This window comes from Capricornis sumatraensis, chromosome 1 (genome assembly GCF_032405125.1).
Source record: "Capricornis sumatraensis isolate serow.1 chromosome 1, serow.2, whole genome shotgun sequence".
NCBI lineage: Eukaryota > Metazoa > Chordata > Mammalia > Artiodactyla > Bovidae > Capricornis > Capricornis sumatraensis.
This window is the reverse complement of record NC_091069.1, coordinates 7,594,971-7,609,508: the sequence shown is the minus strand read 5'-3', so window position 1 is coordinate 7,609,508 and position 14,538 is coordinate 7,594,971. Positions and strand designations below refer to the sequence as shown.

Genomic DNA, 14,538 nt, shown 5'->3' with positions numbered 1-14,538 from the left:
ACTGAACAGATAGTAAAGAGTTCCCACAGACTTTCCCCTCAGTTTTTGTAATTAACATGTTGCCTTAAGGTGTACCTTTGTTACAGTTCATGAACCAATATTGATGGGTTTTGTTCATAGTAAAGGATAGGGTTCTCTCTTTGTGTTGTACATACTGTGGGTTTTGACAAAATACATAATGTCATATATCTATCACTGCCATGGAATTCTCCAGGCAAGAATACTGGAGTGGGTTGCTGTTTCCTTCTCCAGGGCGTTTTCTTGACCCAGGGATCAAACCTGGGTCTCCTGCATTGCAGGCAGATTCTTTAGCGTCTGAGCCACCAGGGAAGCCCCAGTCATTACAGTATCATTCAAAATCGATTCACTGCCCTAAAAATCTCTGCTCCACCTGTTTTCCCCACTCCTCAAGCCTCTGATGACCACTGATTTTTTTTTCTAACTGTTCTTATAGTTTAGCCTTTTCCAGAATGTCATGTAGTTGGAATCAGATAATATGCAGCCTTTTCAGACTCCCTTCTTTTATTAAGCAATATGTATTTAAAGTTCCTCCCTAGTCTCTAGTGGCTCGATATCTCATTTCTTTTTATTCCTGGATACTATTCATTGGCCTGATATCTCATTTCTTTTTATTGCTGGATACTATTCATTGTATGGATATGCCAGCATGTCTATCCATTCACCTTTCAAAGGGCATTTGGTTGTTTCCAGTATTTGGCAATTATAAATAAAACTGCTGTAAATATTCATGTGCAGGTTTTTGTGTGGACCTGACTTCTCAGTTCACTTGGATAAACAGCTGGAGGTCTGATTGCTGGATCCAACTGTTAGACTATGTTTAGCTTTGAAAGAAGTCACCAAACTGTCTTCCAAAGTAGCTACATACCTTTTTGTTACATCTCATTCCTACCAGCAAGGAATGAGATAGATTTTCCTTTTTAAATGATAAATTTGAGTCAATATTCATTCAGTCAACAAATATTTATCAAGCTGAGCCTATTTTGAGGCAGGAACTCCTTGCAGTGCTGACTGCCAGGGACACAATGGTCAGCAAAAACAAATACTGATCTGGAGTTTACAACTTAATAGAAAAGATTTGAGAAGGCAATGGCACCCCACTCCAGTACTCTTGCCTGGAAAATCCCATGGACGGAGAAGCCTGGTGGGCTGCAGTCCATGGGGTCGCTAAGAGTTGGACACGACTGAGCGCCTTCACTTTCCCTTTTCACTTTCATGCATTGGAGAAGGAAATGGCAACCCACTCCAGTGTTCTTGCCTGGAGAATCCCAGGGACAGGGGAGCCTGGTGGGCTGCCGTCTATGGGGTCGCACAGAGTCGAACACGACTGAAGCGACTTAGCAGAAGAGAAATTAATTTTTAATTCAATGTGTGTGTTAACATTATAGGGGTTATTCTGTTTACTTCACCATTCCCTCCTCGCTCGTATCTTAATGAAATGCAAACTCATTTACGCATCTCAAGTTGGCTGAGGTTACTCAGTCTAAGACTTGAAACCTCTGTAGAGTCTAGATTTGAGTTAAGGGCAGATTCTAGATTGGTTCGTGAGCTATGAAACATTTGGTCAGAGTGGTTCTCATCTCGGAGAGGCAGCAGAGTGAGTTGGTGGCATGAAGCCAGACCTTAATTCCCTGCCCAGGAATTGAACTTTTTGAATCTGGGGGCTGGGGCGGGGGGTGGTCATGGGAATGCTGGAATTTGCAGGCAGCCAGGCAGAAGTGTTTCCATCCAGGTGGCCTGGATGGATACCACGAATCCTTGCCACCAGACCAGCAACGGTTAGAGGTTATTTTTCCCTGGCTCTTGCCAGGGGAAAAAACTGTAAAAATGTAAAAATGAGTACAAAGTTTATTATTAGAGACATAGCACACAAATGGGACAACACACAGAGAAACTGTTTGTTTAGTTAAGAAAGAAGCAAGACAAGGGCACCTGGAGAGAAAGTGTGTGGGAATCTTCCCTAATGAGGAGGAACCAGAAAAAAAGTGGTTAACAAACTTATATAGGGCAGTTCTTCTGGGTCTTTGTTTACCTTTGGCCAACAGTCTGATTTATTTTTCCACACCTGACCTGCCCTAGGCAACATGTGTACGTGACTTTTTTCCAAGATGGATTTCAACGCAGAGGCTTTTGGGAGTAAAGAAGCATTACTTATTAGGGCCTGGCATCCCTTGACTTTTGACCCCCTAGGAGCCTTTCTGCCCATGTGCAATGTCTCCCTTGCCCCAAGGATGGGAAATATTTGGCCTCTTGATTCGTTACTCAAACAAGGTTTAGCCGCTCTCTGTTCCTGCCATGACTGTTATCTAAGGTGTCCTCAGGAGAGAAAGCCTGGCTATCTATCCTGTTTCAGTCGTTACTCCCATTTTGGAGAGCAAGCAGGAGACTGGTTGTAAATATCTAACCTGGAGCCCATCTATCTCCTGTTTCTGAAAATGCAAACGAGAGGTATACGTGTATATGTCCAGCCTGAAGTCCACTTTTTTCCTGCCCCAAGAAATGTACACAGGAGCCTCATTGCAAATACCTAGCCTGGGACCCATCGGCCTTCTGTCTCAGTTCTATCCAAGAAATCCTTTTTATCTGTCTTTCTTTCTTCCTGCCTGTCTGGCTTCCTTTCTTTCTTTTAAATGGGCATCTTTATTCATCTATAATGATGATTAGCTGGATCATGACTAGAGAGATAAGTTTATGAGAAAAAAAAACAACACCTTAGTACTCAAAACTATGAGCAAAATTTCTTCTCTGGCTCTGGAGGACCTCATCAGCAGTCTATGTGTAGTACCGCAAAGGGCTCCAAGCCTGAGCCTCTGAATTGTATTGTTTCACAGTCTTGACTTTGGAACAGGGATAGCAGTGCAAAATCATTGTTTGGAAAGGGAGAGAGTGGAGTGTCCTATGTCACAACACCAATATGTTCCAAATAGCAATTCTCTGACACCAAGTGGTGTCCTAAGCTTCGATTCAATGGCACAGATCTCATAAGTGAAGGGAGCCCACAAGACTGCCTCCCACTTCAGATGCCAGTGGCAAGTGGGGTGCCCAGTCACCCACAACTTCTGCCTGTCTGACTGCAAATTCCAGCATTCCCATGACCACCTCATGAGAGTGGTGGTTTTGACCCCATTCAGATTCAATAATTTGCTGAAATGATTCACAGCCCTCAGGAAAGCACTATACTTATGGTTTTATTTTAGAAGATACAACTCAGGAACAGCCAATGTAAGAGGTACATAGACTAAGGTGGAAAGGTGGGCATGGAATTTCCATACCCTCTCTGGATGGGCTACCCTACCAGCTCATTGAGGTTTTCACCAGCCCAGAAACTCCTTGAGCCTCATTGATTCAGGTTTCTTTTTATCTTTAAATAAATTTTTTTATCTGTTTATTTTTGGTTGTGCTGGCTCTTTGTTGGTGCGCAGGCTTTCTCTGGTTGTGGCGAGTGGAGGCTACTCCGTAATTGTGGTACACGGGTTTCTCATTGTGGTGGCTTTTCTTTTTGCAGAGCATATGCCCTGGGGTGCAAGGGCTTCAGGAGTTGCAGCTCCCAGGCTCTAGAGCACAGGCTCAGTAGTTGTGGTGCGGGGGCTTAGCTGCTCTGTGGTGTGTGGTATATTCCTAGATCAGGGATCAAAACTGGGTCTCCTGCACTGGCAGACGGATTCTTCACCACTGAGCCATCAGGGAAGCCCTTTTCTCTAATTTTTACAAATTAAAAAAAAATTATTTGGCTGTGCTGGGTCTTAGTTGCGGCATGCAGGATCTTTAGTTGAGGCCTTCGGGCTCCTAGTTGCAGCGTGTGGGGTCTCATTCCTTGATAAGGGGCTGAACCTGAGCCCTCTGCACTGGGAGCACGGAGTCTTAGCTGCTGGACCACCAGGGAAGTCCCACTTCAGGGTTTTTATGTGGGATTTTATTACATATGTACAACTGATTAAATCATTCGTCATGTAACTGAACTCAATGGCCAGTCCTTTACCCTCCCTGGGGTCTGGGGTTGGGGCTGAAAATTCTGACCTTTTAAATACATGGTTGAGGGCATCCCTGGTGGCTCAGTGGTAAAGAATCCACCGGCCGATGCAGGAGACACGGGTTCGATTCCTGATCTAGGAAGATCCCTCACGCCGAGGAACAGCTAAGCCCAGGAGCCTCACTACTGCAGCCTGCATCCCTGGAGCCTGTGCTCTGCAGCGAGAGAAGGCACTGCGATGAGAGGTCCAAGCACCGAAACCAGAGCGTAGCTCTTGCTCCCCGCAACTAGAGAAAAGCCTGAGCAGCGTGAAGAACCAGCACAGCCAAAAAAAAAATAAGTAAATAAAATATTAAAAAAAAACAAAACATGGTTGAAGGGGTTCATTTGGGATAACAAAAGACACTACTGTCACTTGGGGAAATCCAGGGGTTTTAGGAGCTTTGTGCCGGGAACCGCAGACAAAGACCCAATACATTTCATTATGCTGTGTGTTCCCATCACCTCCCCCAATTAAATCTATGACATGAGCAAAACCCATGATTTGTTACACAAATGCAACCTCAAGACAAGTCCCCAGCACCACCTTCCAAAAAGGATTTCAGAAGTTGCCTTGCTTTCCAGTGGGAGGCACACTCTCACTCCCGGGATCAAATCCCTCCCTTTACCTTTTGCCAGCAGGAGGGCCTGGGACAAGTCACCAGACCTCCAACTTGGTTTCCTCACTTGTAACATGAGACAGTAACTCCTGTCTCAGAGGCTGTTTAATGAGATGATGGGCATCCAGGTGTCTGGCAAGCAGAGGTGCACAGTACCTGTTTGGGGAAACATTCCTTTCCCTTCTATTCTTTCGTTTTTTAATCAATTACTTTTGGCTGCACTAGGTCTTCATTGCTACATGCGGGCTTTCTCTCGTTGCAGTGAGAGGGGGCTACTCTTCCCTGCAGCCTGCAGACTTCTCTTGATGGTGGTCTCTCTTGCTGCAGAGCACAGACTCGAGAGCACGAGACCTTCAGTAGCTGCAGGATGTGGGCTCGTGGCCCACGGGCTTAGCTGCCCTGTGGCACGTGGGATCTTCCCAGACCAGGGATCGAACCCATGTTCCCTGCACTGGCAGGCAGAGTCTTAACCACTGGATTGTTGGGGAAATCCCTCCCCTTTTGTTCTAATTATGTAATCCCTGGCACTCCTGGTCTGGACTCTGATCCTTGTGGGACTTGACTGTCTGTATCTTTCCTGTTAGACTCTCAACTAAGGCCCCCAACACACACAACACACACACACACACACACCCAACAATGGTAACACACACCATCTGAGCCCCGAGGCCTGATTTTATCATTAACTAACTAGGTGACCTCAGACAAGTCCCAAGTCCCTGCCCTTCTTTGGGCTCCAAAACGTTTGTAGAAAGAGAGTCTGGGAGCTGAGGTTCAGGGAGGTGGAAGGTGCCTTCTGTTCTGACTGAGCCCTTGGCAGCAATCAGCACCAGGGTGTGAAGCTGAGAGAAGCAACCAATAAGAGTCTGAATAGCTTAAAACTTTATTATGGGCAAAAAGTACTGGCTTGAGGACTCACAGCTAAATACAACTTCCCAAGAACAAATGTAGATAAGGAAAGGGAAGGATGTCTGAGGCCTGGCTGGGGCCAGGACTGGGACCAAGGCCAATACATTATTGAAGTCTGCCCTCGGAGTCCCAGCTGAGCCTGGGAAGGGGCGAGGGGACCCAGGACCATTCAGCCCAGCACAGGGAGCACCAGGGAGAGGCCCCAGCCAGGCCTCCCTCACCTCTGCGACAGGAACAGAGCCATGCACCATGAAGAAGTGCTCCCGACTCCCCAAAGACCAAAAGCAGGACGCTTCCCTGGGATCATTCTGTGTTACAGAGACGGGCTCCTCCAGCACCATCTACCTGCCACCTGGGGGATGGCTGAGAGCTGGACAAAGACAGAGCCTCGCAGAGTGTGCAGGCACCAGGCAGGGCTCAGGGTTGATGTCACGACCTCAGGGCATGAGCTCAGCCTTCCACTTCTGCAGCTTCTGGTCCATGGCCCGGAGCGTGGATTCATCCTGCACCAACGCAGATCAATCCTACCCCTCTCCCCAGCAGGTCTGAGGAGGCTTGGGGAGCTCTGCCCTCCCCAGGCCTGTCCTTTACCTTCACGAAACAGAAGCGGATATAGTGGTCAAAGAACTTCTGGTGTGGCACGCTGAAGAAGGTGGACACTGGAATGGCCATCAAGCCCTGGGGAGGAGGAAGCCCATGTCTCAACCATCCCACAGCCTGGCAGGCCTCTGGGGGGCCTCAGGGGATCAGAGGGGTCCATGATAAAGAAGGAGAAAGAGAATAAGCTTCAATGCAGCACCTCCCAGTGCTGTGTCAAGGTCAGAGGTAAAACATCCCAAAGCACCATTCCAAGTTCCTCCTTATGTACAGAGGAGAGAGGGCAGCTGAGAGCAAGGAAGATCACCTGGCAGGTCAGGGCAGAGTCATAGAAGAAATGTCTTAGAATTGTAGCACTGAGCTGGATGGACCTCAGAGTTAACGGGCCAACCCCTCATTGTACAGATGGGAAGACTGAGGCCCTGAGAGGGTAGGAATTCCTGCCAGCCCACAAGGCCTATTGGAGCACATTAAAAACAGGCTCTCCTTTCCTTGAAATGGATACAACCCTGAACCACAGCTCAGGGCAGAGGCCGGGCTGGATTTTGGCCCATCAGCTCGGGGATCAGGCGCCCTTAGCAGTGCACAGCCTGTAAAACACACACAGCCGCCGGCAGAGGTCCAGCTTACCTTATTCTTGATCATCCACTTGACGAAGCGTCTGTCGTAGGGCTCATCTGCCGCTCCGGGCAAGTCAGGCATCTTGTTTTCTGGGGGACAGAGGACGTGCTGAGTCCTGGGCAGCCTCCAGGGCCCCAGCCCCGGCCCCGCCTGGCCGGGCCCACTTACTGAAGTCCGAGATGTCTGTGATGAGGAAGTAGCTGCCCTGGGGGATCACGGGCCGGAGGCCCACGGACTGTAGGCTCTGTATCATGTGGTCGCGGCAGCGCTGGATGTACTGTGGGAACTGCACAAAGTAGCTGCTGGGTTGGCCGAAGTGCAGCTGCTCCCGCTCGAAGCTCTGAGCCACTGCGGCCTGGGGAGGGCATGGGGGCGGGTGGAGGGGGGGCGGTGAGCAGGTCAGGTGTGACCCGACCTTGGAGCTGGCCCAAACGCCTCTTGCCCCGCCCCTATCTGGGCCCGCCCCTCACCTGACCACGCCCCTCCTGGCCACGCCCCCTCACCTGGCACTGCGTGGCACAGTGATAGATGGAGTTCTGGTGCACAGTACGCAGGTGCTTCATGAGACTGTCCGGGCCAAGGACCCAGCCCACCTGGACCAAGAACATAGGGAGAGGGTGAGGCCCTTGGGGGCCCAGCCAAACCCTTTCCGGATTCCCAGGCCAGCCTCTCCCGCCAACGATTGTAGAGGGAGGGCTCCCCATCCCCCCATACTCTCTCACCTTCCAGCCTGTGACACTGAAGGTCTTGCCAGCGCTACCGATGGTCAGGGTGCGTTCCCACATGCCAGGGAGGCTGGCTGCCCAAGATCAAAGAGAGCGGCTGCTGAGACGGGGGTGGGGGCACGGAGTGGGAGCTGGGTACCAGCAGGGACCCAGGCTCTCATTGCCGCGGACTCCACTCCGTCTTAAGCTATTTCCAAGACTTATTTGAGCCCCTCCTCATGACAACCTCGGGAGGTAGGTGCCACTGTGTTCCCCTGTCCCAAGAGAGGTGAAGTCACAGCCCCAGGTCACCTGACCTGTGTGGGTCCAGACCCCTTGGTCCTAATCACCAGACCTGCGCTGACACCAGATGGGGCTCAAGGCCCTGCAGCAAAGGTCCGGGGGTACAGGGCGCCCTGGCCCGCTTGGCTCACCGATGCTGATGTGCTGGAACCCATCGAAGACCAACCACTGGTACACCTCGTCTGTGATGCACACCACGTCATGCTGCTGGCACAGGCTGGCCACCAGCTCCAGCTCTTCCCTGGAGAACACCTGCAGGGACCGTCCCCCACCAGAGAGGCCAGCTCAGAGCAATGCGAGCACACGGCCAGAGCCAGTGCCAAGGGCTTCTCTGCCCTCTCCTAACCCTGCAACAGTGACCCTGTGAGGTCAGTTGTGAGATAACAGAAAATATCTCTATTGGTCTCTGCCCCGGTTTCTGGCACAGAACTCCTAAAACCCTTGCAACTACTAAGGGGTAAAAGCACGGGAGGGTTTCCCCGGTGGCGCTAGTGGTAAAGAACCTGACTGCCAATGCAGGAGACATAAGAGATGCGGGTTCGACCCCTGGGTCAGGAAGATCCCCTGGAGGGGGGCATGGCAACCCACTCCAGAATTCTTGTCTGGAGAATCCCATGATGGAGGAGTCTGGTCGTCTACAGTCCATGGGGTCGCAAAGAGCTGGACACACTGAAGCAACTGAGCATGCATGCACAAGAGCACTAGAAGCATCTTTTGCTCTAAGGTCTGGTCTTTGATCCTGACCTTGACACAGGCAATGGAAACCCCTGTACACTCCTAAGAGATAAGAGGACTAGGAGCATTTTTGTTCTAGTGAGGTGACTCTAAGTGGGCTCCTGGATCAACGCTGGCCACCAGAGAGACCACGCAAGCCATGATTAGAAGCCTGACATTTTCAGCCCCCTCCCATATCCCACTTCCTGCCACTTCCCCAGAGAAGGGAGAGGGGTTGGAAATGGAGTTGATAATTGATGCCTCCATCAAAATCCTGATAGGTGGGGTTTGGGGAGCTTGCAGAGGTGGATGAGCGCATGCGGGCACCCGGAGGCTGACGCACCCCAACTCCACAGGGGCAGAAGCAAGCACCTGTTCTCGGGCACCTCCCAGACCTCGCCATACTTGTCTCTTCATCGGGTTGTTCATCTGTATCCTTTATCATCTCCTTTAATTAACTGAGAACTGTTAGTAGGTGTGTCCCTGAGTCCTGTGAGCCACTCAGATGAATTGAACCTGAAGAGGGGGTTGTGGGCATCTCAGATTACAGCCACACGTCAGAAGCACAGGTGACAAACTGACTTGTGGTTGGCGTCTGAAGTGGGGTGGGGGGCAGCCTTGTCAGACTGGGCCCTTCACTGCTGGGAGCTGACACCATCTCCAGGTAGACAGTGTCAGGACTGAATTAAATGGAATTGAACTTTGTGGGACACCCAGCTGGTCTCACAGAACTCCTTAGTGTGGGGCAAAAAAGAACCCCGCGTATCTGGTGTCAGCAGCTTCGAGTGTGATAATGGTAACAGTAAAGGAGAAACAGGTGGGAGACTGGGTCTTCCTTGACATCGGTTCTGTCACGTTCCCATTTTACAGATGAGAAAAGTGGAGTGGTGAAGTCTCGGGTCCAGGTCTGTGGGGGAGTAATAGAGGCTTCCAGCCCAGCTCACTACCGCTGACACCTTCCCTGGGGATCCCTGCCCCAGGCCCTGGGACCCCAGGAGCCTCGATCCTCAGAGCTCTCCGCAGTTAGCTCTCCCACTTCACAGATAAGAAAACTGAGGCCCCATGGCAGCACACGAGCGACAGAACAGGGACACAAGCCAATCTGGAGGGGCGCCCGGGGAGGAGGTCCCTCAGGTACCTTTCCCAGGGGGTTGTTGGGTGTGTTGAGGATGAAGGCTTTAGTGCGAGATGTGAACTTGCTGGCCAGCTCCATGGGATCCAGCTGCCAGTTGCTGCTGGAATCCGGTTCTCCCTTCTGGGTGGGGCTCTGCAAGAGGAGGGAGGCAGGGTGGCAATGCTTACTCCTTGACTTTCATCTGTAGGAATTCGGCTCCTCCCTCCCAGGCATCTGTCTCCACCGTCTCTCCTCTGGGGCTCTGGACACCCCTCCCCCCATCCTGGAGAAACTGGCCTCCTCCACTTCCTTCCTTCTTTCCACCTCCCCGGGTTCAACCCAGCACACTCCTTGGACCCCTCTGCCCACCCACACCCCAACCAGCATCCTCACCGGCTTCAGGGACACAAACACAGGGCGACCCCCTGCCATCAATGTCATGGGCTCATAACAGTCAAAAAAAGGCTCGACGATGATAACCTAGTACAAAGGTCAGATGAGCTGGGGCTGGCACCACCCGGACCCTTCACCCCTACCCAGCCCGGGCTTTGCCCATTCACCTCATCTCCTTCATCCACCAGGGCCTGGAAGGCTGTGAACAGGGCCCCGTAGGCACCCACGGTTACCAGCACGTTCTTGAGTGGGTCTATCTCCCGTTCCAGCAACTTCCCAAAGAAACTGGCCAGAATCTTCGTCAGGGGTGGGTAACCCTGCCAGGACAGCACGGGTCAGGCGCCTGGCTCAGCCTGGGCCCACCCTCCTGTTCAGACACTCTCTGCAATTCTAGCATCTTTCAGCAGCAAACCTGGGGGTCAAGTCAGCTTCTGTGGGGTGGGTTCTTTCACCTCCGCCACCACCCCTTGCCATGAAGCCTGCTCTGTGCCAGGCCCACCACCCAGGGCTGGGATTGATGGGGAACCAGAGTGTACGCCTTCATGAACGATAGTCCAATAGAACCCTCAAAATAGCAACAACTCCAAGCTTTAAACATCTCCCTTTAAGTTTAAGAGAGTTTAAGGGACTTCCCTTGAGACTCAGCTGGTAAAGAATCCGCCTGCAATGCAGGAGACCTGGGTTCCATTCCTGGGTTGGGAAGATCCCCTGGAGAATGGAAAGGCTACCCACTCCAGTATTCTGCCCTGGAGAATTCCATGGACTGTACAGTCCGTGGGGTCGCAAAGAGTCGGACATGACTGAGCCACTTTCACTTTCTTGAAGTTTAAGAAGGACTTTTGTGCCATCTGAGCCTCTTGGCAGCCTTGCAAGAGAGACATTACTTGATTCCCATCATTTAACAGGTGGAAAAAGAGACTCAGAGAAAGGAAATGACTTGCCCAAGGTCATGGCAGTTGCAGTGCAGGACTGAGGGTTTATGGCGCAGCTTTGGAAACCCCTCACTTTGAGAGGAGTATTGGATCTATATGCTTGTTTGCTGAGGAGACTTATAACACATTCCAGGGTAAGCCGAGGGACTGAAACCTAAGGTCTGGAACTTAATTAAATGATTTACCAAACCAGATTTGACTGCATGAACATGAAAATTGTCTATACATCAAAATATTCCATGAGCAAAGTTAGAAAACTAAGAGAAGTTTGTGAAGCAATAAAACAAATACACATAGCCAAATGAAATAATGAGGGCAGTCATGAAAAGAAAAATTGCTGATGTTCAATATTGATAGTAAAAGAATGGACTTTCCTGCCAGCTCTGAGACCAGACTATTGATGGGAATGTAAGTCTTACTGGAGGGCAATTTGATGATGTCCATCATAGGCTAAAAGGCTTACTCCCTTTGATTATCTGGTTTTACTTCTTGTGATTTTAGATAAATGCTCACTTATGTGTACACACAAAATATTCACTGTGGCATTGCTTAATAGTGAGATAGCCAAACCAGACCATCAGTGCAGGGCTGGGTAAATAAATTATGGCACCTCTAGTCAGTGGAATACTATGCAGTCATCAAAAAATAAGGCTATTTTGACTTGGAAAGTTGCCCCTATCATACTATTTAATGAAATAAACAAGTTCCATAACATTGTATATATAATGTTGAATTGGCTTATCAGTTCTAGTAGTTTTGTGCTGAGTCTTTAGGGTTTTCTATATATAGTATGATATCCTCTGCATATAGTGACAGTTTTGTCTCTTTCCTTCCAATTTGGATACCTTTTGTTTCTTTTTCTTATCTGATTGCTGTGGCTAGGACTTCTAATACTATCTTGAGTAGAAGAGGTGAGAGTGGGCATCCTTGTCTTGTTTCAGATTTTAGTGGGAAGGCTTTCAGCTTTTCACTGTTGAGTATTATATTGGCTGTGGGTTTGTCACAGATAGCTTTTGTTATGTTGAGATATGTTTCCTCTATTACCACTTGGGTAAGAGTTTTTATCATGAATGGATGTTGAATTTCATCCAATGCTCTTTTACATCTTTTGAGATAGCCTTGTGGTTTTTGTCTTTTGTTTATTTGGTGAATCACCCTGATTTGCTTATGCTGAACGATCCTTGTGAACCTGGGATGTGGCGCACAATCTTTTTTACATGTTGTTGAATTTGGTTTGCTAATATTTGTTGAAAATTGTTGCATCTGTGTTTGTCAAAACATTGCCCTGTAATTTTCTCATTTGGTGCTGTCTAGTTTTGGTATCACGATGATGATGGCTTCATAGAAAGTCTTTGGGAGTATTTCCTCTTCAATTTTGTGGAAGAGTTTGGGAATGATCGATATAAGTTCTTCTTTGTATATTTGGCAGAATCAGTCTGTGAAGCCATCTGGTCTCAGACTTTCGTTTGTAGGGAGTTTTTAAATTACAGACTCTATTTCACGTGTAGTGATAGATCTGTTCAAATCATCTGTTTGTTCTTGATTCAATTTTGGTGGGTTTATGTTTCTAGAAAAAGATTTGTGGTTTTTTAACACAAATGGACTCATACGATAAACAATATTGGCCTTCCCTTAAGATCCAGTGGTTGGGACCCTGTGCTTTCACTGTAGGTGAACTAAAATCCCATCTACTGAGTGGCACAGCCAGAAAACCCAAAAAAACAAGGTTCTACTGTATAGCACAGAGAACTATATTCAATACCCTATGATAAACTATAATGGGAAAGAACATTTTAAAATGGGGATATATGTATATTATAACTGAATCACTTTGCTGAGCACCAGAAATTAACACAACGTTGTAAATCAAGCTGAAGCTCCAATACTTTGGCCACATGATGCAGAGAGTCAACTTTATATTTCAAAAAAAAAAAATAATAACAGAAAGCCACACAAATCTCACATGTGGATATATGTGTGTGTTTATATAAACATTTTTAAAAGTTAAAAGTTCAAAAGTCTAAACACTCAGCAAAGTAGCACACTGTTGGCAGTGCTAGACTCTGGGTGGTGGGAGTGGAAGAAACTTTCCCCCAGACTGTGAGATGCACACCAACGTTTAAGAACCTGCTCCAGGGCTGGCAAATATTTACTCCGTGGTTCTTCACAGACAAACTTTGGATTTAGAGTCAAAAAAAAAACAAAAACAAAAACAACTATCTTCCATGAGTTTTATGCGTCACCTCCTTCAGGAAGCCTTCCCTGACCTCTCAGGTTTCATTCCCTCCTTCATGCTCCCAAGGATCCCAAGCTCCTCCATTGCAGCATATCAACCACCTTTGATCTCTGCTTCTGTTGTTTGGTCTGCTTTTCCCACTAGACCACGATCTCCCAGCTCAGGTTTTGTTTTGTTTTTTAAATCTGCCTTTCCCCCAGGCCATGAACTGTCCCAGGGCCTGTAACAAAGGAGACAGTCATGAACACTGAACCGTGGCGGGATTGAATTTCAAGGGCTCTGCCCCGTGAACCCTAACATCTAGATTGGCCTGCTCTCCAGAAAGAGCTGCCCCTTCCTCCCCTGGGACCTCTGCAGAGGCCCGTGTCTGGGGGCCCCCAGAGGGGCTGGGAGACTCACAAATGCCTTCGTGTACTGGTTAAGCATGAAGTCCCCGCTGGTGGCATGCTGAAAGGCTTCCACGGCAAACTCTGGGGGTGAGAAGTCTGGGAAGCCTTGGCCCAAGTTTACAACATCAGCCTCCTCGCTGGCCAGTTTGACAAATTCCACCCTGGGCAACAAACAGAGAGTGGGTAGCAGAACCCTCCACCCCAACCTGGATTTCTGCTCCATTCCAGGGCAGGGTGAGCAAGGCAGTTGGGCTTACTCTAGAAAAACTGGATAATTAGCACCCATCCTGATCTGTTTACGGTCATAACTGGTCACATGCTGGTCACATGTCTCAGCCCAGGGCCTCTGCAACTTTCCATCACGATCCACAGTAAGAAAACACTTTTACATCCCAAACTCTGGAGGGACAAACAGGGACTCCACGTTCTCCTTCCAGTGGGATCCACGGCAGTCTTTCCCATCCTGTCCTACTCTGGTCTTTACAAATACTTGCTGAGCACCCCTAAATGGATTTCATGACCTATTCATGCATCTGTCAATGCCACACTTTGAAACATTTGCTCATATCGCCTCTGTTAGTCTATGAGGCAAGTTCTGCTCCTCAGTCGCAATGGGGATGGAGAAGGTGGGATTCAGGGTACTTGCCCGATGGCTCCCAATTAGCTTTTCCCAGTTGGCTTTTGAGTCCACCTCTGTTTGAAGCAACAATCGGGCCCTGGAGAATTACTCTGAACAGACTGTAGTCCCACCAGCCCTACCATCTGCCGCCTCTGGCCCCCTGCCACCTTTCTTCTGGGCCTGCCTGCTGGCCACCTCTTTAGGGAAGCTGGCAGAGAGGCTGAGAAGCTAGATAAAAAGGCTGGCACATGGCTCCAGGTTGACAGGGGGCAGAGCAGTCAGGTGTGGTGGCAATGAATTTGCCTAACAATAAATATGTCTAAAATCAGTTATTCTTCTCTCCAGAGCTTCACAAGGTCT

General features: G+C 49.1%; 1 protein-coding gene across 13 annotated transcripts in view; it reads right to left on the bottom strand.

Moving 5' to 3' along the window:
• Nucleotides 1-5,554: 5,554 nt before the first annotated feature.
• KYAT1 (kynurenine aminotransferase 1) overlaps nt 5,555-14,538 on the bottom strand; it is a 32,906-nt gene continuing 23,922 nt past the window's right edge. For 11 of the 13 annotated variants that reach the window (XM_068980772.1, XM_068980851.1, XM_068980825.1 and 8 more), the window contains 11 exons: nt 13,570-13,720; nt 10,170-10,319; nt 10,003-10,089; nt 9,634-9,762; nt 7,913-8,033; nt 7,497-7,573; nt 7,278-7,367; nt 6,943-7,129; nt 6,784-6,863; nt 6,148-6,234; nt 5,555-6,059 (listed from right to left, as the gene is read on the bottom strand). In XM_068980772.1, coding sequence (XP_068836873.1) covers nt 5,994-6,059; nt 6,148-6,234; nt 6,784-6,863; nt 6,943-7,129; nt 7,278-7,367; nt 7,497-7,573; nt 7,913-8,033; nt 9,634-9,762; nt 10,003-10,089; nt 10,170-10,319; nt 13,570-13,720 — 1,225 coding nt within the window. In that variant the 3' untranslated portion in view covers nt 5,555-5,993. Of the gene's footprint in view, nt 6,060-6,147; nt 6,235-6,783; nt 6,864-6,942; nt 7,130-7,277; nt 7,368-7,496; nt 7,597-7,912; nt 8,034-9,633; nt 9,763-10,002; nt 10,090-10,169; nt 10,320-13,569; nt 13,721-14,538 lie in introns of those variants that run through there. The other 2 variants (XM_068980755.1, XM_068980834.1) reach the window with 2 other exon arrangements.